Genomic DNA, 25,372 nt, shown 5'->3' on the forward strand with positions numbered 1-25,372 from the left:
CGTCGCCGGATCTCGGATTCGAAGGGCGACAATCCCAGCTTGCTACCGTCTCTGTGAAGACCTATCGACTGGGCGGATCGAATCGCAAGACCGCTCATGATCCACACCTCGCGACTTGAGCTATGAACCCGCCTGCCTGCCTATACAGCGGTCAATACGGGTCTTCGACAATTAGAGCTCTACCAACCCCGTAAATTGCCAGCGCTTGAAGAAGAATAACGGTGGGATTATCGAGGAACCCAGCTCGGGCCAGGCATTGTTCCAAGCACAACCTGTAGCGAACGAGTGCGAGCCCGATGTCATGTCCGCTATCTTCGCGGACCTCAACGGAGGACAAGGCCGTCGTAGCAGCATAATAGACTGCGAAACAAAAAGCCAAGTCCTCATAGGAAGCACTGGACGGATCATTCGTTGTCGTATAGATGGTCTTTTCCGCGGTGGGGAGGTGTGTGACCTTGACATATGGATCCACGCTTTCAGCAAAGACCTTCCACAGCCGGATAGCAAGACGTCGAGGAGGGTGAAAGGAATCTGGAGATACTGTAGAAGCGCCAGCAGGATGCCACGCCACTGGATTCAGGTAAGAGACGGGCGATGTGCCAGATGGGCCGGCTCGGCTTTAGGGGTCGCCAGCGCAATTCGCACATCGTCTTCCTGATCCCCGTCAGTCGTGATGCGTATTATTGTGGCGCAATGAGTGCTACCTGCTGGATGGCTCTGGTCAAGAGAACCTCATTGACGAAGAGACTGTCCTTTCCCTGGTTTGACAAAAGTCCTTGCCTACGATCGGGCGACAGTGAGGCATCATCATCCTCGGGCTCACTGGTATATTTACTCAGCACAGCACCAGCAGACTTTCTGCTGGGCGAAGATACCATGCTCGTGGCAGGTTTTGCAGAGGCTATCGACACTTGCGACGGCCGTGCCACATGGAATGCCTCAATGGCCTGCTCCATACGCGCAACGCGACTTGCGACATGACCGATCGTTGTCTGCTTCGACTTGCGCAGCCGGCGTGGCGTAGGTGGGGGATAGGAGCATCCAAATCTGGAAGCTGTACATTGAGAACAAGGCACTTGCTTGTCACAACGAACTTTTCGGCGATGACACACCGTGCACGACCGACTTCGGAACTGAGTTGACATGGTGCGAGGAGAAGGCAATAATCTTAGCACCTACATAAGCGGGTCCGGTCTTCATATATCCAGGTAGCTTGGTAAGACTCCCGCTGTGAGTACATGCAGAGCTGGCAGGTTTCGAACCCCATAAACCTTACAGTATGGACGAGGACTAGCGTCGGCTTCGGCGAAAACATATGTCTTCCGGTTCCGAAAGAGCCAATCGGAGTACTTATATATCGGTGATGGGTATGCTTCGACATTTCAGTCCATTCTTCACCTCCCGGTGCTCGCGACTTTCAAAGAATTATGGCGAGCTTCGAACGGACCTCGGGACTGGGTGTGACGCGTCGCGACTCGCATAACCCCTATATAGCTGTGAGCACGACCGCTATGGCCATTTCATCTCATTCTAATCAGAAAGCACTACTGCACCTGATAACAAGACCACCATGACCACCATGCAGCCGCGAAGCCTTCAGCATCTTCAAGTGCCTCGAACCACACACTCGAAGAAGACACTATCTCTCACAATGAGAAGTCAGATTTGGAAGTGGGCGCCACGTCGCCTCCGCCTGCAACCACGTCGCCCAGCAGTGGAGCGCCGGATGGCGGTGTCCAGGCCTGGCTTGTTGTCGTCGGTGCATGGTGCGCATCCTTCTGCAGTATGGGCTGGATCAACAGTAAGTCTTCTCTCACAGACCAGGGCAAGTCTGAGCTGATCTTTCAGGTGTGGGAGTCTTCCAGGAGTACTACCAGACTGATCTTCTGAGGCGATACTCTTCGAGCACCATCGCATGGATCCCTTCGCTAGAGATTTTCTTCATCCTCGGCATGGGCCCGATTGTTGGAAGGCTTTATGACAAGTTTGGTCCGCGGTGGCTTATCCTTGGTGGAAGTCTAATGCATGTCTTCGGTGTCATGATGGCTTCCATTAGTACAGAGTACTACCAGATTCTCCTCGCACAGGGAATATGCTCGGGCATTGGTGTCTCAGCCTACTTCAGCCATGTAAGGCAACAGTCACGCTTCCTGTGAGACTTCAGTTAACGCATACAGCTCTCGGCGCCGCTGTCGGATGGTTCGACCAGAAACGAGGAGCGGCGTTTGGCCTGATCTTCACTGGATCAAGTGTTGGCGGCGTCGTCTTCCCAATCATGGTCACACATCTTATCAAGGAGCTTGGGTATGGCTGGGCGATGAGGATCTGTGGATTCCTGCTGCTGGCTTTGTTGCTCATCACGTGTCTGACCGTGAAGTCGAGAGTGCCGCCACGCCCTCACAACATCACAGGAGCCCAATTGCTCCAACCATTCCGCGAGCCGGCATTCGTCGGCTGTGTGCTCGGGTTCTTTTTCCTCACCTTCGGCAGTTTCGTTCCCATGAATTATCTGCCAGTGCAGGCACTTCAGGCCGGCGTCAATCCCAATCTGGTCCAGTACCTCATCCCCATTCTCAATGCAGGGAGTCTATTCGGTCGCTTGAGCGCTGGCATCATTGGCGACAGACTAGGCATGTACAATGTCTACAGCCTTGTCGGAACGGTGTCCGGAATATGGGTTCTTGCTCTCTGGATCCCATGCAACACTCAGAACGGTCTGATCGCCTTTGCAGCCTTGTTTGGGTTCAGCTCCGGCGCATACATATCGCTGGTCACACCTGCGATTGCAAAAGTCTCGCCTTTGCCTGAGATTGGTTTCCGCAACGGCCTCGTCTTTGCTGTTGCCTCCCTTGCTGGACTTACCACCAATCCAATTAACGGTGCTATCCTTGAACTGTCGACTGGCTGGCTGGGGCCCAAGATCTTTGCTGGTACCTTATTAATCGTCGGCTCGATGTTCATCTTGTCCGTGCGAATCTATCGTGTTGGATGGAAATTGAACGCTAAGTTCTGAAGATTTGGATTCAGACCCATGTATCATGGCTCGTATCCATGTCATCGGGTAGATGTCAAGCCATGGAGGATCACTGGATCCCATTTCTGATGAATGTCTGACGCTCATCAAAGGGACTGAGACGGCGGTGCGGAGGCGCATTGCGGCGCCGAGACCTTCGATCGCTTGTAGTCTCGTCGGTCGTGTTCAAGTGTATGGCCAATCCGTCACTTCTTTGTAGTAACATCCACGGCCTCCTCACGCCGTCCAGTCTTCCATCTGACTAACCGAATCTTGAACGGAGAAGGGTGGAGGCGCCACAGTCGGTGTACTCGACTTACAAACACCATCCGCTGGTGGCGTAGCCAGCTACAGTACGCAAGAACTCGTCCACTGCAAACGTTTAGGTCAGGAGCAGGTCGGATGTTTAGAGCGATCCAGCAGGCTGCCTACCTACCTATGTTATCGCTACTTACAAAGTCGTACTTCCTGCTTGGCGGCGTCCCTAGCAAGAAAAACCCGATGCAGATCGTCCTTTTGGTTACCTCGCACGTGAGGCTCAACTCAACGTCTCCCCACTTGATCCGCAACTAAAAGAATTCAACTTCAGCGCCCTGCTCGGGACCTTCGTTCGCCACAGACTGTGCCCGGAGATAAGGGGCGATAATCAACGGATTTATTATCCGCCTACGCGAACACGTCAACTTCATGTTCAAATTATTCTGCGTCCACCATTTATTACTATCGCCTGCTGCCCATCTCGTTCGCATAGAGCCCACCTTGATCGCATAGAAGCTTCGTCAACCCCCGACGACATGCCGCGCTTCTTCTGCGAGTACTGCGATGTCTACCTTACACACGACTCGATGTCTGTGCGCAAAGCCCACAACAGTGGCCGCAACCACATCCGTAACGTCGTCGAGTACTACCAACAGATCGGACACGAGAAGACACAGTCGGTCATAGACTCAATAGCAAGCTCATACACTGCCGAAGGCCTCCCACAGCCCGCGCCTATGCATCAACCTGGTGGGCCTGGAGGCTTTGGTCCGCCGCATGGCTTTCCTGGTGAGTGCACTGAACGAAACGACGAAGTGTTGTATACTGACTACAATTAGGAATGCCAGGCATGCCTCCTCCACCCTTCGGAATGATGCCAGGTCAAGGTCCACCTCCTGGCGGCGCAGGCAGAGGCATGGCATTCCCTCCCTTTTCACCAAACGGTCAACCTCCTCCGAATCTACCACAAGGTGTACAGTTTCCTCCACCAGGTGGCATGCCGAATGGGTTCCCTCCTTTCCCGCCTCCGGGTGCGCCTGGTTTTGGTCAGGGAGGTCCGCCTGGTGGTGGGTTCCCTGGTGGTCCGCAAGGTGGTCCGCCAGGAGGAGGCCCACCTGGCTACAATATGGCACCGCCACCACCTGGAGTGAATGATCGTCGTTAGGGGCAAGATAGATCTGGCGTCCACGGGTCAAAGCACTTGCATGCGTCACCCGACGACTTTTACACAACTGAGCGGCTTCAGAGGGCAACAGAAAGACGGTCCACGAAGAAAGATTTCGGATTCAGGCTAGCGGACGCTATGATGTCTTCCGGGGTCCGGAAAAGCCGTAGATATAACTCCTTCAAACAACACACAGCTGGGACGTCCATGCAGCCAGAGGTCGCCCGCGGCGGCCAAGGAAACTGGAAAGTGCGACCATCAAACCTTACTCGATGAACAAAAGGCAGTCGCAAGGTGCGCCTGTCCACAACTACAGACACCTTGATCGGCACCATCAATTCTGGACAGCCGTGTCATCCAAATATCGATAGTCCTGCAACGCTTTATCACGTCATCACCTATGCATGACCGACTGACATATGTCCGAAGACCAGTCCGATAACAGTTACGCCCTCCTAGAATTATCGTTCGTCATACCCTTTGCCATCGTTATCTGTCTCGCTCTTCTCATCAACTACATCCTCGGCGTCGTCCGCAAACGCCGTGAAGCCGCCCTGAGAACTCGACTGAACTCGACCGCGACTACAGTCTGATACTCTACGCCCATACAGCCGTTTCGAGCATGACCTCACCGAAGTTGATCGAGGTGACGAATTTGCAGACTCTCCGCCTACAATCTGACGCCGCAGGTCCCGCACAACGAGATGTTGCCTCAACAAACAATCACGAAGCTTCTGCCGTCAGCACAACGAACCTATCACACGAGAAGGCATCTACACCGGCAAACCTTGACAAGAGCTCGAGGACGTCGACGAACTCGTCCCAGGCGCGAGCTCCTTCACATGATACATCTCCAGCCGATCCTGGAGGACCTTCGCCGCGTTCGGACCATACCAATCATTCCAAAGATCGCCTCATCGGCCGCATACCGGCCCAAACCGGAGATGCCGAAGAACAGTCTGCTCGCGATAGACAGACCCGCGAGGAGCGACGCGAAGCTCGACACCTTGCAAGGACCCATCGGAAGGCCCAGAGAGCTGCTAAACATGCCGAGAAGAAACGAGCCAGATTAGCTACAGGTCGACGACGATCGGGCTTCGTTCATGTGGAGCCTGGAAAAGAGCAATTATGGTTCGAAGCCGGCGGTCCAGGCAAAACCGCACCTGAAAAGATCTTGACAGAGCGCAGGATGGCGAAAGTCGAGGTGGTCAAGAGTTGGGGCCCAATGGACAATCTGAAGCTCATGAGCACAAAAGCATCCCCGGAAGAAGAGTGGTCGCCGTCACGGTCAAGCTCGCTACCGAACTCGCCAAGTCTTCGACTCCCAACTTGGCTGAGCTACTTCAACTGCCACCCAGGCAGATCCTCCAAGCCACTACCAGATAAGTCCAACCAAGCAAGCGCATCGTCCAATTCATGACTACGCTGGTCAGAAGCTACAACTTCTGAGATCTGCAGGGTGTGCAATACTCGGGCGGCAAGCAGGCACGCGCGTGAGGCGTCAAAATTGCATACTGGATGACAACGAACTTGCAGGTTGTCGTGCTGCCAGGCGGGTAGCAGGATGGATACTAGACTGAGATGCACTCACGTGAAGGGTATGTGAGGAATTGCGTAGCCGGAACCACGCCGGTAGTGCATCGTGCCTCGTGAGAGAACATGTCAGTCCAGGTCCCGGTGTGCTCCAGCAACAAGTGGAAATCCTACAGCAGTCAATTGAATTGCATTGCCCTTTGCACTCTGAATCTTCCAGACGGCTACCACTTTCTCTGCTCATTTGACCACTAGTCCAGCCCTGCTGACCTTGATCTCCAGCCGCCAGGTGTTCCCTCCGAGTTGCCATGGCATGCACGCCCAGATATATGAGCACCGTTACCATTTGCACCATTTGGTGTCTGTTAGGAAGGCGGGTGCTGTAGTGCGAGGTCAAGAGAAAGTTCATCGTTCGAGCTGGCGATCACGAGAGCGAGTCGGTTAGGTCTGGGCAGTCGCAGTGATTCGTGTCGATGGGTCAAGTCATCGGATGCATTTCCGCCGCACAATGCCGCGAGCGTAGTCCATATATAAGTACCTTAGCTATGGACGCTCGTGGTTTGTTCTCGGCCCAGAAACCCTTGCGATCATGCGATTGTTCAACCTTCATGCGTAGGCGATGTCGTCGGATACTTCGACTTGAGTACCAGTGATGCCGCTCCAGAAGGCATTACGTCACATTCTAATGCGAAATGCGGCTACCTTCGCAGGCATGTTTCTCTCTTCCATCTCTCTACAGCATCTCGAGCATCCCGATATGCCTACCGATAAGGCCGAGGTTAGCAGTCAGGTCGATGGAGGTCACGACGATTCTCGACATGGATTGAATGCTTGACGCGAGACCGATGACCGGCATTGTGACCGACCGCGCCGAGTTGAGCCTCGGCGACAGAATGCGACACCCCAAACCAGGGGTCTGGCTTGGATTTTGCCTGATTTAGCGTTGGGCGGGGCAATACGAGCTTCCCCATGGTTCCCCATGAATACCTACGACATTACTTTCAGTTGTCGAGTGGCGAGTACCCTCACGAATTGAGCAAGTCTGCTTCCATTGTGAGAGCCTCCTCCACTGTACAGCAAGATGAAGTCGTCACGCTGGTTCTTGTTCCTACAGCCCATGTGCCTGGCATACGCTGATAGCTCATTCGAAGCAGCATGCCGTGCATTCGATCCGACCAGTCACCTCAACAACGCCACTCTTCGCCTCCATGAATATCTGCCCGCCAACACGACGATACTTCTGCCAGGAATAGACCCATCCTGCAGCAGATACAATCAGACCTTCACCGCTGAAGCATGCCGGTTTGCGCTTACTATACCTACCAGCAATCGCTCGTCATTCATATACGAAATGATTCTGCCGAACACGACTACCTGGAGTGGCAGGTACATGGCTACCGGCAATGGTGGTATCGACGGCTGCATCAAGTATGAGGACATGGCGTACGGTCTCAGCCATGGCTTTGCTGTCACAGGCACGAACAACGGCCACAACGGAACTGGAGGCGAAGCATTTCTCAACAACGAGGACGTCATCATAGACTTTTCCTACCGAGCTCTACACAACGCCACTGAGGCTGCGAAGACACTGATTGAAGCTTTCTATGGGAATCCGGCAAACAAGAGCTACTATCTTGGCTGCTCTGGAGGTGGCAGGCAGGGCATGCAAGCTGCAAGTCTCTACCCGGAGGACTACGATGGTGTGGTGATTGGTGCGCCGGCGCTCAACTTCAACTACATGTCGACATGGCGAGCAAGCTTCTATAACATCACTGGACCGGCGAACAGCACCGGGTTCATCACGAAGGATGCATGGACTGGCCTGATCCATGATGAGATTCTTCGACAGTGCGACATGCTTGATGGCGTAGATGATGGCATTCTCGCAGATCCCAGTCTCTGTGCAGCGATCTTCCGTCCTGAAGCTCTGCTTTGCAGTGGAGACAACACGACTGATTGCCTGAGCCCGAAGCAAGTGGAAGCCGTACGGAGAGTCTACAGTCCTCTATACGGCACATCTGGACAATTAATCTATCCTGGCCTCTCTCCTGGCGCCGAGCTGCAAGCTGTAGACCGCCTTCTGGCTGGTACACCGTTTCCGTACAGCGTCGATTGGTTCCGTTATGCGGTTTTCTCCGACCCGTCATGGTCGCCCGACTCCTGGAGCATCGCCGATGCCGATGTAGCAGAGAAGATCAATCCTGGAAATGCACGCACGTGGCCATCCGATCTGTCGCCATTCCGCGACGCGGGTGGCAAGTTACTGATCTACCAAGGTGGATCGGACAATCAGATAACTCATTTCGATACGCAGCGATGGTACAATTATCTTTCTACATCTATGGACGCTACTTCAGCCGACCTTGATAACTTCACCCGCTTCTTCGTCGTCTCTGGCATGGCGCACTGCTCCGGTGGGATCGGTGCGTGGCAGATCGGGCAGAACGCTGCTGGAGCAAAAGGTGTGTCACCGAAGTATGATCCGGAGTCTAATGTGCTTGCTGCCTTGGTGCAGTGGGTCGAGAAGGATCAGGCACCTGATGAGATCTTGGGTACGAAGTTTGTCAACGACACGGCGAGTCTGGGCGTGGCGCTGACGAGGAGGCACTGTCGATATCCGTTAAGGGAGACGTATTTGGGCGGTAATGCGAGTTCGGCTGATTCGTGGACATGTCGGTGATCTGGCTCTTACTTCCGTACTATCCAAGGACTATCAATTGACGCCTGCTGAGCCTCTGTTACGCATACCACACTCTTGGGCGAGTCCTTGTGCCTTCTTTGAGCCCAGGTCAACGTGAAGTCAGTGTGGCTGGAATGTTGAATTCACTCACCGCGCGCATTGATCTCCATGAGGCGGGAATTCTGCCATATCGACACAAGACCAATCACTGTCGCTATGAGGCCGAATATGATGGTCCAGAAGGTTTCTTCGTCCATTTTACTGACGAGGCTATTGCGCTGAGTTGGTGGGTAGCGCTGGGCGTCGCGACTGCCCTGATCAGATTTCGGTGGTCAAGCAGACTTTCGCAGCCAGAGGATCGTAAAAGGTCACATCGTGTGCTTTTATATTGCTACAGTATTTGTGGTCCACGCCTGAGATTTGGACTCTACAGTCAAGAGTGCCGGCACGGTGGCTCCTCAATGGTCTTTACAGGGCATGTTGGGAGCTCCATCTGTGAGTGCCGGCATGACAGCTTCTCAAGCCCTTTCAGGCGTCTCGAGATAGGCGCATATTATAGCCAACGATGGGTGCCGGCACGCCAGCTGCGCGAAGCCCAGGGGTGAGATTGCGGGACTGACAGATGCCTGGCTCTCATCTAAGTACTGCCGGCCTGTTCATCGTCGGCGTCGTCCTCAGTTTGATTAGCGTGCCGGCTCTCGCGACACAGAGGCAGTAGCCACAAAAGTTGGCCCCAGGTTGCAAGAACAGAGGCACAGCACGCGCTCTGCACTCTTCACCAACAACGCATGTCCAATGCTTCATCGTGCAGGACCCCACCTATGGGAAAGGAAGGCGATTGGCGAAACCGGATCAGCCACCCTGTCGATCACGTAGCCTGATGCAGGCAACACGAGGTGGACCCGCTCCCTGCCAATTGGCAGCACATCAGTGCTCAGGTGAGGCGCAGCCACCGTGCCGGCACGCTGTCACAACCAGAAAGTCCGAGGCGCGAGCCTGGCGATGTCGAAGAAGTCGTGAATACAAATTTCGAACTCGTACCTTTCCTCTCCCTACCTCGGTATTCCTGCTCACTGCCAGCAATTTTCTAATGAGTGCTCAAGTCAGAGATATTTCGATCCTCTGCCTAACGGTCACGACATGGGCCCAACGCTCTACTGCCCGCATTCGAGTTGTGACCGGACTTTTACTCAGCCTGTCCGACTTCAAGACCATGTTGCAAGCGCTCACAATGGGTCGCGTTTCTCGTGTTTTACGTGCACAAAGAGCTATTCGCGACGGGATGAGCTCCAGCGACATGATAGGAAGGCTCATGGTCATGCAGAGCTCTTTGTGTGTGCGCCTTGCGGCCTCGTCTTCAAGGAGAAACGATTGATGGTTCGACACCAGAGGCGCAAGGTCTGCTTCTCAGGGCAGGAGGACACTAAAGACTCCCATCAGCTTGTTATTCGATCGAGAGCGGCGACCAAGTGGGACACAGCCGACGAGGAAATCATTTCAGACCATGCATGCCACTTCAATCAAGCTTCTACCGCAGCACCTTCGAGCCCAGACTCGCACCCACACGCTTCGTTAGCGCGACACCGATCAAAGATGAAGTTGGCGCACAGTTCACAACGGTGCTGGACGGGAGGACCTCTGCGTATAAATTATCTTGACAGCAGCACATTCGAGGACTACTTGGATCGTTGTAAGGGACTGTACTACGTTGCGGATTTTCTCGTCAATGTGGAGCTTGGAGATAATGATAACGGCTATCAGCACATCTTATGGCAATACAAGGCGTTCTTCATCGAGAACTACGTAATCAGTCTAGAGATCTGCCGAAAATTGCTATGCTACCTCCAGATCGAGTCCCCGAGCCTGGCAATTCTGCGCAACCTACCACGTACGGTCATTGGTGGGCTGTGTCGCATTTCTTGGGCTCTGAATTGGTCAGCCGGAGTCTTGGGTGATGAGACTGGATTGACGCGGCATGAGCCGTTTTGGGATGTCACCAGCGAAGTATGGGAGCAGCGGGAGCAACGCGATGGTGATGCAAGTGACGAGCAAGATGCGACCTACAATGTCTCGAGGACTCTGTCGACCACGGCGATCACGGTCGTGAAGCAGTTGCTAGGAAGTTGTGATGGTAGGATCGGCGGGACGTATTCATATGGTAGGACAGTTGAGTGGTACGTCGATGAGGAAGGCGATGTGGTCCTACACCGGCGTTTTCCGGATGTGTGTTCAGACATTGGCAGCGACGAGTCGCATGCAGAACATGATGGAGCTCTGGGCTCGCTCGAAGATTTCGAAAGTGAAGGCGTGCTAGACGAGGTGTCAGACGAACTGCTTCCCGACGTTGCCGGCGCGTTCGTAACGGCCGCAAACATACCAGAGGAGGCTGATAGAGGCAACGGCGCTGCTTTGGCCCTCTGTGTAACTGACACAGGCTTTGAGTTCGGCGGAGACTCTATGGAAGTCGATCACCTGGGTGCGGACGCTTTTATTAGTACGGCAGTCTATGACGCACTGGCCTGCTTTGAAGGATCGGATTTCTGCTCGCCTCTGTCGCTTCAGCACGATGTTCCTGCGGACGAGGTCAGATAAAGCCCCGATCAATGTGTGCTTACCATCGGAAGGGCAGAAAGCGCAATGCAGCATGATGCGAGGCCTTGAAGTATCTCAAGTGCTTCAGAATTTGATATGATCCGCTGTAAATGCTTGGCCCAACTCCTGCATCCTAGGATAGCCGGCGCTGGAAGCACTTCGCCATTGCCACACTCACAATTGGGTACCTCATGAGCCGATCATGGAGTCCATACTCGACTACCTGTTCTCGGACGACACCTTCGCGACCCGACCACTCTACCTCCCGACCCTCACATAGAGTTACTTTGCGCCTCTCACCTCCGGCTCGAACGCCTCCAAGCTTGTGCGTTCCTCGCTAGACTTTGTGGCGTTGACAGCATGCTAGAAGAGGACGTCAGAGTGCACCCACGGGATATCGTAGTCATCCTCTGCATGGATGAGAGTGATGTCGTATCTGCTGCGGGTAGATGTCGCCCTCGACTTCGGACCAACGTCACAATGCCGGTTAAACGAAGCAAGAGTGCCTTTCGACGCCCACTTGTTGACGATGAACTTGTTGACACCCCTCTGCGCCCAAGTCAATAGCTCAACGTCTGCGAAGGGCGCCGCAAGCACCATGTCAGCAAACAGTGTTGGTGGTGAACCCAGTGCGAGCTGGTGACACAGTAACATAGCAACAGCAGCGCCGATAGACTGAGCGAAGACGACTATGCGATCCGGCGGTATGCCCGCCCGCTCAAGGGCAAAACGGCTCAGTGTGAGAGCATCGGTCATGAGCCGTTTTCCGAGGGCCAGCCAGTACTTGTCCCAAAGCCACGATAGTCGATCGCCGGCATACGAACATTAGATGTGGATGCCGACATGGCCCGATAGCTCTGCGGTCGCCAGCCCTAGCCGAGCGTCGCTGCTGCACCATGTAGATAGATTACCAGCTTGGCATTTGGGTCGTCCTTCAATAACTTGAAAGCCACGCTTTCCACGAAAGCCCGCCGCAGCCCTGTTAGCTCGGCGCTCAGTACATTTTCGTGTGCTTGATGCAGACCCAAATGGTGGGATACGCTACTCATGAAGAGGTTCGTCGCGTATGGTAGTGCCTTCGAGGCAGGGTATGGGCTTTTGTCGTATGCTCAGGTGACGCACGATTCCGTCGCATTGCAGATGAACAGGCCTCCAGCTGTTGCAGTAGATACGATTGTGCATATCCACGACCTTTGGCGCTTTCACAAATACATTCATCTGCTTTCTGTTAAATGAGGCATATCTCGATTACGGCAGCCAATCTCGCCACGAGATCAGCCTCCGTACGAAGTTGTGCGCAGCGTAGGCGCGAGTATCATCAGAAACTCTTGACATCCAGACATGGTAGACATTTTAACAGATGTCAAGTCGGCCATTGCAAAGAGCTTGGAAGAAGCATCAGAGAAAGATCGCGCGTAAGACGGCGCCGAAGCGTAAATCTAAGGGCTCGGCGGAACGTTGGACCGAATGTTGCCGACCATGGCCTGTCGAAACAACGACATCATCACTACTCGCGTCGGCGCCGGATGCAGGTGGCATGGGTTATTCATAAGATGCTTGACACCGAGCGTGGCCTTCACCCGGCAGCTGCTGGAAGTTTGTAAGTGCTAAGATTGCTTGAACGATGCCACAACTTCACCCGCTACCTGCCCTTGATCCATCTTCCGGTAAATCACATCACAAAGGCAGCCCTCCCACCAGCTTCCAGAATCCATGGCCATCGTGGCCCGCGCAACACGGCAGTCCGCTAGACCTCCTGAAGACGAGGTTTGGAAACCGTCCGCCATACATTCCTGTCCCAGATGATCGCTCCGAACTCGTTCAGGTGCTCAAGCCAGATTTCAGTCCTCCCTCGGCACGCTCCTCATTCAAAGTGACCTGGATCGGCCATGCATCTTTCTTGATTCAGGTGGCAGTACCTGGCGAGTCGCGAGCCGTGAACGTGCTACTTGATCCAGTCTTCTCCGAACGTACATCGCCTGTCACATTCTTGGGACCCAAGCGGTACACACCGACACCGTGTTCGATAGAGGCGCTGCTAGATGCTGTGCCGATCGATGTGGTTTGTGTCAGCCACAACCACTACGACCATGCCGATACATCAACTCTGAGCACTATCTTCAAGCACCGCGGACGTGACGTGGTATTCTGTGTCGCTCTGGGCAATTCGCGCTGGCTCACACCACTCGGCATCCCGAAAAGCCAGATATGGGAAGCAGACTGGTGGGACCAGGTTGATGTCTCGCTTCAGCAGGGCAAAGGCGACGCCAGTAGCTCAATCTCGTCACTAAGCACATCGAGGGCCTCATCATCCCTCCGCATCACCTGCACGCCCTGTCAGCACGCCTCCGCCCGAACTCCCTTCGACAAGAACTGCGACCTCTGGTGCAGCTTTGCCCTCCGCATCCCCAAACCAGACGGCTCTCACAGCAGCATCTACTTCTCCGGCGACACCGGCTATCGCACGATCCCCTCACACCCAGATCCATACCCCATAGAAGACCTAGACAACCTACCGAACTGTCCAGCATTCGCCCGAATCGGCGAGCTCCTCGGCCCATTCGCCCTCGCCCTGCTTCCCATCGGCCTATGCCATCCGCGCCACTTCATGAGCTCAGTGCACTGCAGCGCAGAGGACTCAATGTGCATACATCGGGACGTCAAGGCGAAGCGCAGCGTGGGTATGCATTATGGTACGATCAGGGGTGGGTTGAGTCAATACTACGAGGACGTGCGGCTGCCGCCGAAGGAGTGGAGGGAGGAGGCGGAGAGGCTGAAGTTGAGGTGGAGAGGGGAGAGTGAGGATTGGGAGGTTGGGCTGATGGATGTTGGGGAGAGTTTGACTATGTAGAAATAGAGCGAGCGGCTCACGATGCGTGCTTTGTAGTAAGGGATACGAGTATACGATGTAGACGCCGTCTTGGGACCTTGGCGCTGATGATGGAACCTTGCTCGCCTCATGCCTCTCCCTCTCTCACACCCGCATAACTTTGAGCCCGCTCCCGCCAGGCGGTCGCTTTGATTGCTATATTCATCCATTCCGCACAGTAAGACGAAGGACATCCAGAAGTGCAGATGATTGCCATTGTGAGGAGGTCACCACGGCATTCCTCGCCCCGACGAAAATTACCCCCGTCGAATAGGTGATTCTCATTGCCCGCAAAGTATTGTGTAAAAGCAATGGCGAGCGTAGAGAGTACACCTCGTACCGTCCTACGGCAGGGACGGCCACCTCGCCCAAATCCGCGAGTGCTAGGGCGTATGCTGTGTAACGCAAGTACCTAGGTATCTTTGCGATTGCGAGCGATGTGTTCGATGAAGCTTTGACTTTCGGGCCTGCCTGAGAAGTTGATGTTCAACACTGAGTCCCCAGAGCAAGGCCTTAATTGATGCAGCAACAGTCTTTGTTCAGCCAGAAGGAAAGTTTGTCGACGGTCTCAGTTAAAACGTCGGTTGTTGACTGTTGGCCGCGTTATTGCCAAGTCCGTCACCACCTCACTAGAACCTGACATCGCCCTGACAACGCCGTTACTCCTCACTTACCTTCTCATCGCCTTCCCACGAGAGAATGCCTTTATCAATTAGATGCCCGAAATTTGGGCTAAAAACGAAAGAATTTCGAGAGTAAGCGCTCGGGGGAGCTCACGCAGTAAGTCGTGGGTTCCCCAACATTATTGCTTTTTGTTTTGCTAACAATGACAAGCCATGCTCGTAGATGTTAGATGGGATCGACAGTGGCCATGAATGGGAGTGCTTGCTCAATGCGTGGTTCGAAACCGATGCCAGCTTTCTGCCAAGACTGGTCGAAGGCCTCCGAAGTGAAGTGGTTGTCCAAGTGCCTGTGGCCGCGACCTAGCAACAGGTACTTAGTGAGCTGCGGCCGACTTCTTATTTGATACCCTGGCCCGCCTCGAACCTTGGTCCAGTCTGGTTGTCAAGAACCATGCCGGCCAGCAAATGGTTAATTACCCACAGGCTCCTCGCTGTGAGACCCATTGTGTCGTATTGACACTGGGCGTTGAGGGCATGCGCGAGCACACCGAAGCTAGTGATATTCTTCATCACTACCTACGATTTGAGAATATCGACCATAGACCAATACCCAAGTCTTTCGGCATGTTGTAACGCAGTGACACCATCCTTGTCAGCAATGGTCCGATCAGCGCCGTGCTCGAGGAGAACCTTGACGATTTCTTGGTGTTTCGGACCTCCATCTCCCAAAATCACCGCTTCGAGGAGAGCAGTCCAGTGCAGATTATTGACATGGTTCACATCGATGTCAGTCTCTTCCAACACCGCACGGACATAATCGACGTGGCCCCGTTCAGACGCCGGGATGACGCTGACACCGCCATAGCGATTCCGCAGACGCAGATCGGGCTTGGCTGGCAAGAGGGCACGCATCATACTGACGCTCCCGGTGACGCCTGTCACGAGCCACGCGCTGGCCAATGTGGTGTCCTGAGCGTTGGGGCTGGCGCCCGCGGTAGCGAGGACTCTGGCGACGTCGAGATGATTTGCAGAGGCTGCCAGCAATAATGGAGTGCGTTGATGAGAGTCGCGGGTTTCGATGTCGGCTCCTGCATCCAACGCCGCCTGTACCATTTCGACGTCTCCATTGCTGGCGGCTTGAAGCAATTGCGTTTTCGCGTCCATAATCCTTTTTATAGCAGTCATTGTCGGGGTATCATATGTCTGATGTTTGCGTTACAGATGTTCTATTTCTTTCCAGGGCTTTGCGGTCAAGTCCGGTCCGGAAAACTCGCTGTCTCGATCTTGGCGTACTGCAGCAGCAGCATTCCGATGGCCGTTTGGAATAGGTATGTTTTCGATCCTACGAATCTTGGAAGTCGACTTCTTCTGCTGGCTGTTTGAAGGGCCTTCGAGCAGAGGCGTACACCCGACAGCCCGTGTCCCTTTATAAGTCCTACCAATAGCAGTCCCCTCCTGGTAGGTCCTTTGGTTCATCCTCGTCTACGGCGAGGGCGAAGGCAAAGCAATGCCTTATTTGTAACGGCTTGGGGGCGCGCCGTCTTCATCATTGACATGCCCACTCATCGGGTTTGACATGTCTGCACCCCATGGGCAACGAACCTCGGTTGTCCATTCATACCCCAGATTCAACAGTCATGCTGAATGGGAAGGGGCGAATCATGAAATGCGAAGATTAGACTTTCCTTTCCCCGCGCCTACTCGAGGCGGCAATCGGCACGATGCAGCAGGAAGTCAATGCAGCGTGACTCGTACACGATGCCGTGCCTGTGCTCGGTAGAGCGTATCCTGAGAACATGTACGCGTCCAGGACCAACGATTCATCTCGCCTGCACGACCTGGATTCGAGCAGTGTAAGTCCACCAATAGCGTACAGCTGTCGGGCCATCCTGAACCGATCAAGGGCAAGAGACCATCAAGTCATAGTTCCTCGACCAGCAAAGCAACGAAACGAGTAAGTAGAACACTACTTCGGCTACAGAACCTACAGGATCTACAGGAAGTTCAGTGGTGTCACACAAGCCGTCGGCAGTACCTACACCACTATAAAGATCACCGCAGCAGTAGAGGTCGACGGAGCCCGATCCAGGGTCATATACGACTTCGATATTGAAGCACACACTCTGAGCCGTGCTATACATCCACATACCAGCCGCAGATACGATTTGCGCTCCGACATCATTGAACGATGCGCGCCGCCCAGTTCCACGCCGCGCGGGACATCCGCATCACTACCACTGCGCCCGTCCCAGCGTCCCCTCCGCCACCTGGCTATGTCAACATCGACATCGAATGGTGCGGCATTTGCGGCAGTGATCTGCACGAGTACCTTGTCGGCCCGCTTGTCATCCCGACTGAGAAACGCCCTCACCCTTTGACGGGCGAGAGCATTCCTGTTACGCTCGGCCATGAGTTCTGCGGTCGGGTAAGCGAAGTCGGCCCTAGAGAGTCCTCAAATGGTACGACCGGGGTCAATGGCAACGGCCACAGCAACGGCTCAGTCAACGGCGGCCTGAAGCCCGGAACACCTGTGATGATCGACCCCCGCCTGAACTGCCAATCGTGCACCTCCTGCACCGCCGCTAACATTCCCAACCCATCATCACACGCCTGCAGCGGTAGGAAAACGCACCTCTGCGACAAGTGGGGCTTTCATGGCCTCTCCGGCCGAGGCGGAGGGCTGTCCGAGAAGGTCTGTGTGAGGGCGGATATGGTCTATGCACTGCCCGATCGAGAAGATGTGCTGAAGCATGCGGCGCTGATTGAGCCGTTGGCCGTGGCGAGGCATGCTGTCAAGGCGACGGGGATTGAGAATTTCGGGGAGTTGAATGTGCTGATTCTGGGCGGTGGACCGATTGGGTTGGCGGTCGTGCAGGACCTACGCGTTGTGGGTGTGAAGAAGCTGATTGTGAGCGAGCCGACGGAGACACGACAGAAGCAGGTGCGGAAGTATGTGGATGTGGTGCTCAACCCAAAGTCGGAAGACGTGCCGGCGCGATGCAAAGAGCTAACGAGTGGTGCTGGTGTCGACGTTGTCTTCGATTGTGCTGGAGTGGGGCCTGGGATGCAGAGCGGGATGGCGAGTTTGAAGGTGCAGGGGCTGTATATGAATGTTGCTGGGTGGGAGACGCCAGTAAGTACATGCAACGTTGGAACATGGTCCGCGTCTGTGTTGCATGCTGACCACGAACGTTGTGCCAGTTCACGGTGCCAATGCAGTACTGGATGATGAAAGAGCTCACTCTGAAAGCCAGCCTTGCATACGACGAAGAGGACTTTGCAAAGACTGTGCAGAATTCTCCGAAGGTTAGATACTTCCCTGCATAATTCCTCAGGATGTCTGATTGTCCGACCAACATTGCTAACAAGTCTGATCAGGCAAGTACCAGGGTCTCGAAGACATGGTCACCGCGCGCATCGCTCTGGAAGATGCCAAGGTGGGTGGATTTGATGAGCTGGTGAACAATAAGGACAAGCACATCAAGATCCTCGTTACGCCGAGAAGAGACCTGCTTTGATCAATGCTCGGGATCGAGAGCTTGCTGTATTTTTGCAATGAAAGGCTCGAAGTCTCAGAGAAGAGCGAGAAGGACCCCCAAGCAGTGGTCATTAGCTTGGAGATAGTGAGGCCCTTGGCGCCGGGGTCAGGATTTTTAAGCGTCGCAAAAAAGCAAAAAGACAGGCTCGACGACACATCCTCCTGTCTGTTATCCAAAGCGCGAAAAAGAAAACCGCAAGAGCGGTCAATAAGTGTCCAAAGATTGTTTGAATGGAGTTTGTTGCGCGTAACCACGGCCATCTCTGGTAAAAGGCAAGAAATGGATTCTGCTATAGTTCGTCGCACTCCAAGTTGCCAAGAAATGCGCTGCGATATATATAGCAATACATTGTCTCGGATCACACTGGCAGGTCTGCCCCGCACGACAAAGTACTCCCCCGCAGGATATTCGGTTGCCCGTGGCTGTTGGGGCGATGACATCGTCCGCGACTTCAAAGACAACCATCCCGCGCATTGAATGATCAGCTCTTGATCTCTTCGGTTTGTGCAGTGAAGCTGCACAGTCTTCCGGTGATATCATGTCTACCAACGCAGCTTGCATCTTCTGCAAGATCGTCAAAGGTACGGACCCTATGCTATCCAGTATTCTTTCTACCAAGGGTACACACCTTGGTTCTGACGACTCACGCTCGCACTAGGAGAGATTCCCTCCCTCAAGCTGTTCGAGTCCTCCTCCGTCTTCGCCTTCCTCGACATCCAGCCTCTCAGCCGCGGCCATGCTGTACGTGCCACTCCGCCCATCATGAAGACTCAACCACAGCATATAATACCACACCCTCTGCCTCAACAGCAGCCCCCGTCAAGACCTCCCCCAGCCCGAACGACTCAACAGCCCACTGGTAGCAGACTGACGCTCCTCGCAGCTAGTAATACCCAAACACCACGCCCCAACCCTCACCACACTCCCCGACGAGCACCTCAGTGAGATCCTCCCAGTAGTGAAGAAGCTAGCCATCGCCTCCGGCGCCGAGAACTTCAACGTTCTACAGAATAATGGGAGGATAGCACATCAACAGGTCGACCATGTGCATTTCCACATGATACCCAAGCCGAATGAGAAGGAGGGTTTGGGAGTGGGATGGCCTGCGGGAGCGACGGACATGGAGAAGTTGAAGGAGCTGCATCAGGAGATGCAGGCAAAGCTATGAGCTCTGGTGGGTTGGGATGGGACCAGGGAGAGCAACGGGAGGACAGACAATGTTGACGAGGCTGGGCCGAAGCATCTTCGCTGAGTAAAGTATCGATGAACTCGACCTTGCGCCCGCAATTTCGAGCCGGAAGCAGATCGAATCTTCGTATGTTTCCGATGCTAGGACAAAAGTGCAACTCGGAAGCAGCCCTGACCGAACGAGCGGCTTGCTGCGGGCACAGTGCCCCGTATTGCTGAATGCATCGATCGAGGGGTCGAGAATACGAGACGACACGACGACAACACGAAGAAGTTATGCTATTGGTGGGACTTGTGCCATCCCTTCACCCTTACGACAATGCCTTGTCGTTGTTCTCGATTGTCATTTACTGGACTGACAAGCTACCTATACAACTACAAAGCGCGATGCTCATCACGAAGTATGAGAGATGGAACTGACCTCATGAGACATCAACTGTATAGTGCATGATGAAACCTCTGTCCGCAGGGTGGATCGTGTAGAAGGTAGGTGGCAGTCAGGCTACTCGATCTTCTGGCGTGCAGCGCCTTCCTCGTTTTCAGGGCGTCAAGACACCAATGGCTCGCGTTGGTCCGCCCAAACATGTTGACAGCTATGGCCGAAATTTTCAGCACACATGCTGAGCCCTTATGCGAGGAACTTGTGATCTGGACCCTTCCTGCAGTTCAAGGATGCTTTTTCGCTCTTTATCTTTGTGCTGGGCCCGCGCCGTTCCTGCCCTCTAGCTCCTGTGTCCATCTATTTCTGACTCTGCAAGCCCTGGCAATCCGACATTTGTGCTTCACAACAACAGCATCCAGGAAGCCCATGGCGACTCTGCTCCAAATCAACAACCTTCGCACCCTCCGGTCTTGCAAACTCTGTGTGATTTGTGCTAAATCGGATGAGGCTGAAGTTGTCAAAGACCGATGGGCAATACGAACCAGGATCGCTGGTGCGGATGTTGCGGAACTGCCCAAGGCCTTCGCGAGCCACGATTTCTATACCAGCACTTTTGAGCTCGATGAAGCCAACGAAAAGAACGATCGCAAATTGTCGTACTACCTCACCTACACGTCGCGTCAAGGCATCCAATCTTTCGCGGCTGAGGCAGCCTCCTTGTTCACCGTTTTGAAGCCGACCTACGCCGTTATGGTCGGCTGCTGTGCAGCTCTGAAGGGCAGGGACTATCAGTAAGTCAAGTCCCATGAGCATGTCACTCATTCATCCTGCTCCAGGCTTGAAGATGTTGTCTTCGGAGAGAAAGCGATCAACTACGAGGAGGGAAAGTGGAGTCTCGATCCTGAGACGAAGAAGCCTGTGTTTGCCGCCGATGTCAAGACAGTCGACGCTCAAAGCTCGTCGATGGGCGGGTTCCTCCAGAAATACCATCATCGGACGGAGTGGAAGCATGGAGACTATATCTCAGGGTGTTCTGTACGTCTTGACGCTGATGCGGTCTTCAAGAGTGTGCGAAGCTATGTATGTCGTGCGAACCTGTTTGGCCCCTCCCCCACTGACCTCTACACCAGCTGCGGAATGCTGGCGCACTCGAGATGGAGGCTAGTGCGTTTCTGCAAGTTTGTCAGGTCACCGGGGTACATGCCTTTGGCGTCATCAAAGGTGTATCGGACCTGGGTGACGAGCACAAGGGCGTCGGCCACAACAACCATTATCGCCCATCATTGAAGAATGCTGCCGACGCTACGAAGTCTTTCGTGGAGTATAAACTGGCGAGGCTGCCGCCCGGTGATGCAAACATTGGTAACAGAATCCTTGCATATACAGGAAATGGAGTATACTGATCGTTACGACTAGACGGAGAGCCCGGGGCGGTCGTGGTTGATGGGTATCACACCAACTTCATCTCAGTCCTGGTAGGAAAGCTTTTACGACTCAAGAAGACCGTGGAGGTCAATGATGTATGAACCACCGAATCAGGCTTGCATTGAAGTACTGACAATTTATTACAGAACGCTGTTAAGATCGTTGGCATCCGGGTCGTCCTTCCCAGAGATTATGATGCGATCCAATACGACTATTCTGCGGTCGAGAAGATCCAACAGAACTTCGAGCTGACAGAAGTCAGCCTTGCAGGTGTAAGTGTATCAGAATTTCACCATTCTTTAATCACTGATGTCCTGGCAGGGCGCTCGCACAACACCTGCATGGGTCAAGGGGCAGTACATCTTTGACTTTCCTACCACGATAGGCAGCAGTCTCAGAAACCACCCCAATCAGCCTGAACAAATCAAATTCTTCAAGACGAAGCTGGCCACACTCTTGCGAAAGGGCAACGACGACGCCTTCGTGAAGATTCTAGAATGGCCAGAGTTTGAAGCGTTGTCGTCTCAGATCGATGCACAAACTCCCGTACACAGCATCGTGTTGAAGGACAGCGCCACTGTCAAAAGTCCAGGGGCTGAGGCGCCGACGACCAACAACGTGGTAAAAGAAGCAGGATCTGAGGCGCCGGACGCCAGCCAAGACTGGGTGAAGCTGGAAGGCTAACCGGCCACGTTACTCAGCCATCAGAGTTATCAACCCACTTGAGGAGCGACTACGGCTCAAAGCTTACAAATAGTCCAGATGGCGCCGGGTTGGGAGGGACTGGCTGTAGGAATGGTCTAAACCGAAGCCGGATGACTTATGGTCTAGCATAAGCCGGTTGACCAAGGCTTCTCCTGACGCCGGTAGACAAAAAGCCCCAGGCCGAGATAGATGACTATATGGCAATGAGATCCAGATATATGACCATGTGTATGTCTCAATCGGTCATTGAGTCAATCGAGGCAACTTCAGTCACGTACGTAGTATACTCATGTCGTCTGACACCTTGTCGACGCCACGTTTTGACAACCACAATGAGCCTCCTCATAGCCACTACCACGTGTATATGCCTGCTGATCTGGTCTCATTGCACTCCCCACAAGGTTTTGACATGACCGGAGGCGGTGGAGTTATCGAGCTGCTTGCTGGCTGCGGGGAGATCTCGCAGCCGGCTGTGACCGCCGAGTATGTACCTCTGAAAGAGCAGGCGACTGGGCGACAGTACGGCGCCTTGCGACAGCATGAGCGACCGGTTGAGTGCAATCGCAACTGCCTTGCGGACCGTCCACTACAGCAGGCGCAACCGACTCATGGCGATCGCACCTGCCTTCCTAAGGACTTCCTGCAGCAAGCGACCGACTGATGCCAATAACGCCTACTTCGCTAAACCCTGTCTACACCGGCACGTCCATGGATCCTCACATACGTGTTCAAGAAGATTAGACTTCAAATGCATGGGATTCGTTGTTTGACATTCGCTTCATTTGGCTAGCCATGGGATCTGATGTTGAGCACCTTCCCAGAATCATCCGCTCGCTTCCCTTCAGAATGGTTATTCAGCTCCAAGACATGCTTTGCCGTATCACATGATGATGTATGTTGATACACGGCCCCAGCCCATCTATCATGACCACTTTTGAAAGCCCAAGCTCGAAGCGGATCCCAGTCGTTGGGAACCTCGCCCTGAAAAACGCCATGCAATCGACCCAGACATCAATGCAAGCTCTCTTTATGCATACCTTTGCCGCTCGCCAACTTCTCGCCCAAGTCGCAACTGCGCCACCACATCTGGCAGATAATATCGAGTGCTGTAGGTGACCAGCATCACTTCTTGCGTCCGCCTTTCGACGACTTCTTGCCCTTGCCCTCGACCGTCGAGACGACACTCTGGCTCTGCTCGTGGCTGGACTAGCCGTCGCAGCTTTGCTGCTGCGCTTCTTGCCATTCGAACCGTTAGCAACGCCCTTTAGCTTCTTGTTCTGTTAATGACACGTTAGCATACGAGCATAGCGATGAGTTCGAAGTGGTTGCTGAGCTTACCACGACGCCATTCTCCTTCTCAGCCTTGACACCTTTCTTGCTCTTCTTGGCCGGCGGAGCGTCGTCCTCGTCGTCTTCACTCTCGCTCTCGTCACGATCACGACCTCGACTCTTGCCATGACCATTCGTCATCTTCTCGTCTGGATCACCAAATTCACGCGCAACAGTATTGAGCAGTGTGGTGCAACGACGACCGATCTCGATGGGTGTGCGGCTGAGGAAGAACCAGTCGAAGCGGAAGAGTGGCGAATCGCGGATTTCGTCGCGAATCTTCTCGTACAGGTTCTCGGATTCGAGACCATGACGGTCGAGCATGACCAGCAGGAAGCGGTCTTCCTCTTCGGTGTACACCTTCTTGTTGGTCGTGGAGACAGTGTAGTTGATCTTGAGTTGCTGCAAAGGCACACGGTACTGCTGCATCTTCTTGCGTAACATCTTGCGCTGGTGCTCAGTCTTACGTAGACGCTCCTCACCAGCCTCGATGGCGGCAATGTGCTTCTCATATCCTTCGATGACATCGTAGTTGGCCCAGAATGCAGCAGCATAGTCCTTGATCTCTTCAATGGTCTTGCTGTCGACTTCCTTGGCGATCAACTCAAAGTTCTTGCGACCGTACTTGCCGGAGCCGTTGACGAATTGTTGGAAGTCGCGACGATTCCAGTGGCCGAAGCCTTGGCCTTGCATTTCGATCTTCAACTCCTTCTCGCGTTCGGTAAGAGGTTCGGCATCGTCGATAGTCTGTTGTTCGATCTCTTGATCGGCCTGCCGCTCGCTCTCGGAACGGTCGTCCTCTGGGAGAGGAGCCTTGAAGCCAATCTCCTTGTGGTAAAACGCCGTCTCCTTGTCTTGCAGCTCGCGGAGATTGGCTGGGAAGAATTGCCAGTCGTGGATGTTGACTTGTTTGGGAGCGCGTGGGATCTTCTGTTTGGGTTCGGTCTCTTTTGGCTTGCCGGTTGAGAGCGCGTTGCGGTAGTACTTGTCGAACGAGTAGTCGTGTTCCTTGCGCTCACGCTTGCTAGGGTTGATCCAGCTCATGCCAATGTTATCTTTCTTCGACTGGGTGAAGTCCTGACCATTCCACTCGTAGGCGTTCTCGGACGAGAACTTCTGGAGATCGTCGATACCTAGTTTTTCATACTTGGCGTTGAGTTCGTTTGTACGCTGCTCGCCGCGTGTGAGGATTGCATCGATGTCGTCAAGCTCACCAACAGCGCCCTTGGTCTTGAAGACTTCCTCAGCACCGTGCTGAATCATGTTCAGCAGGTCGTCCTTGGACGCGGCTTGTTTCACTTGTTGTTGCGCACGTCCTTGTTGAATGACAAGTTGATCGAGCCGTAGTTTTTGCGCAGCACGTTCTAGGACCTTCTCCTCGATAGCGTGCTCCGTAATGAACCGGAAAACTTTGACCTGTTTCGTTTGTCCAATTCGATGAGCTCGATCCATGGCCTGCAAATCAGCTTGAGGATTCCAATCACTGTCGTACAGGACAACCACGTCGGCGGATGTCAGGTTAATGCCGAGACCTCCTGCACGGGTCGTCAGCAGGAAGATGAACTTCTCCGAGCCAGGAGCATTGTAGTTGTCGATTGCAGCGATACGGTCTTCATGAGCGGTACCGCCATCGATGCGGCAGTATTTATGGCCACGGAAGACACAGTAATCCTCAAGAATGTCAAGGACACGACTCATCTGAGAGAAGATCAGTACTCGACTTCCCTGCTCCTGCATGCGTGTCAAGATCTTGTCCAGGATGATCATCTTGCCAGAATTGTAGACCAAATGCTCATCAGTCGTATACGGTGGTCCAGGCTCAGCGCCATCAAATAGGTATGGGTGGTTGCAGCATTTTCGCAGCTGCATGACGATATTGAGAAGTCTGGTCTTGGATTCCCGCTTACCGCCAGCACCATTGACAGCGTCAATATCTTTTTCGAGGATCTTCTGATACCATTTCACTTGCATCTCAGACATGCCAACATACAGGTTGAGCTCTTTCTTTGGCAGTAAACTCTTCTCCACATCGGCCTTGACACGACGTAACAGAAAAGGTCGCAAAACACGG

General features: G+C 53.9%; 11 protein-coding genes across 11 annotated transcripts; 9 read left to right on the plus strand and 2 right to left on the minus strand.

Annotated features, from left to right (window-relative positions):
- Positions 1-1,785: 1,785 nt before the first annotated feature.
- On the plus strand, positions 1,786-3,013 carry AB675_1797 (Riboflavin transporter MCH5; the record flags this gene model as incomplete). The annotated part of the gene is made up of 3 exons (XM_018141715.1): positions 1,786-1,801; positions 1,849-2,129; positions 2,165-3,013. The coding sequence occupies 3 exons, from the start codon at positions 1,786-1,788 to the stop codon at positions 3,011-3,013; spliced, it is 1,146 nt and encodes a 381-aa protein (XP_018002915.1).
- A 794-nt stretch (positions 3,014-3,807) lies between these two features.
- AB675_1798 (U1 small nuclear ribonucleoprotein C) lies at positions 3,808-4,436 on the plus strand (the record flags this gene model as incomplete). Its single annotated transcript, XM_018141716.1, has 2 exons — positions 3,808-4,060; positions 4,111-4,436. The coding sequence occupies 2 exons, from the start codon at positions 3,808-3,810 to the stop codon at positions 4,434-4,436; spliced, it is 579 nt and encodes a 192-aa protein (XP_018002992.1).
- A 622-nt stretch (positions 4,437-5,058) lies between these two features.
- On the plus strand, positions 5,059-5,856 carry AB675_1799 (uncharacterized protein; the record flags this gene model as incomplete). Its single annotated transcript, XM_018141717.1, has 1 exon — positions 5,059-5,856. The coding sequence occupies one exon, from the start codon at positions 5,059-5,061 to the stop codon at positions 5,854-5,856; it is 798 nt and encodes a 265-aa protein (XP_018002783.1).
- A 1,194-nt stretch (positions 5,857-7,050) lies between these two features.
- AB675_1800 (putative feruloyl esterase B-2) lies at positions 7,051-8,649 on the plus strand (the record flags this gene model as incomplete). The annotated part of the gene is made up of 1 exon (XM_018141720.1): positions 7,051-8,649. One exon carries the CDS (start codon positions 7,051-7,053, stop codon positions 8,647-8,649), a length of 1,599 nt encoding a protein of 532 aa, XP_018002724.1.
- Positions 8,650-10,242: 1,593 nt separating this feature from the next.
- On the plus strand, positions 10,243-11,241 carry AB675_1801 (uncharacterized protein; the record flags this gene model as incomplete). The annotated part of the gene is made up of 1 exon (XM_018141721.1): positions 10,243-11,241. One exon carries the CDS (start codon positions 10,243-10,245, stop codon positions 11,239-11,241), a length of 999 nt encoding a protein of 332 aa, XP_018002664.1.
- Positions 11,242-11,604: 363 nt separating this feature from the next.
- On the minus strand, positions 11,605-11,997 carry AB675_1802 (uncharacterized protein; the record flags this gene model as incomplete). The annotated part of the gene is made up of 1 exon (XM_018141722.1): positions 11,605-11,997. The coding sequence occupies one exon, from the start codon at positions 11,995-11,997 to the stop codon at positions 11,605-11,607; it is 393 nt and encodes a 130-aa protein (XP_018002842.1).
- An 868-nt stretch (positions 11,998-12,865) lies between these two features.
- Positions 12,866-14,092, plus strand: AB675_1803 (N-acyl-phosphatidylethanolamine-hydrolyzing phospholipase D; the record flags this gene model as incomplete). Its single annotated transcript, XM_018141723.1, has 1 exon — positions 12,866-14,092. The coding sequence occupies one exon, from the start codon at positions 12,866-12,868 to the stop codon at positions 14,090-14,092; it is 1,227 nt and encodes a 408-aa protein (XP_018003029.1).
- A 1,217-nt stretch (positions 14,093-15,309) lies between these two features.
- On the minus strand, positions 15,310-15,918 carry AB675_1804 (putative ankyrin repeat protein YahD; the record flags this gene model as incomplete). The annotated part of the gene is made up of 1 exon (XM_018141724.1): positions 15,310-15,918. One exon carries the CDS (start codon positions 15,916-15,918, stop codon positions 15,310-15,312), a length of 609 nt encoding a protein of 202 aa, XP_018002966.1.
- Positions 15,919-16,921: 1,003 nt separating this feature from the next.
- Positions 16,922-18,251, plus strand: AB675_1805 ((R,R)-butanediol dehydrogenase; the record flags this gene model as incomplete). The annotated part of the gene is made up of 3 exons (XM_018141725.1): positions 16,922-17,866; positions 17,935-18,039; positions 18,123-18,251. The coding sequence occupies 3 exons, from the start codon at positions 16,922-16,924 to the stop codon at positions 18,249-18,251; spliced, it is 1,179 nt and encodes a 392-aa protein (XP_018002670.1).
- Positions 18,252-18,810: 559 nt separating this feature from the next.
- On the plus strand, positions 18,811-19,440 carry AB675_1806 (Hit family protein 1; the record flags this gene model as incomplete). The annotated part of the gene is made up of 3 exons (XM_018141726.1): positions 18,811-18,853; positions 18,931-19,013; positions 19,156-19,440. The coding sequence occupies 3 exons, from the start codon at positions 18,811-18,813 to the stop codon at positions 19,438-19,440; spliced, it is 411 nt and encodes a 136-aa protein (XP_018003001.1).
- An 828-nt stretch (positions 19,441-20,268) lies between these two features.
- On the plus strand, positions 20,269-21,951 carry AB675_1807 (uncharacterized protein; the record flags this gene model as incomplete). The annotated part of the gene is made up of 6 exons (XM_018141727.1): positions 20,269-20,633; positions 20,679-20,922; positions 20,973-21,204; positions 21,259-21,362; positions 21,414-21,539; positions 21,589-21,951. The coding sequence occupies 6 exons, from the start codon at positions 20,269-20,271 to the stop codon at positions 21,949-21,951; spliced, it is 1,434 nt and encodes a 477-aa protein (XP_018003077.1).
- Between the last annotated feature and the right edge of the window lie 3,421 nt (positions 21,952-25,372).

Source organism: Cyphellophora attinorum (assembly GCF_001299255.1).
Source record: "Cyphellophora attinorum strain CBS 131958 chromosome Unknown Contig6, whole genome shotgun sequence".
Classification (NCBI taxonomy): Eukaryota; Fungi; Ascomycota; class Eurotiomycetes; order Chaetothyriales; family Cyphellophoraceae; genus Cyphellophora; species Cyphellophora attinorum.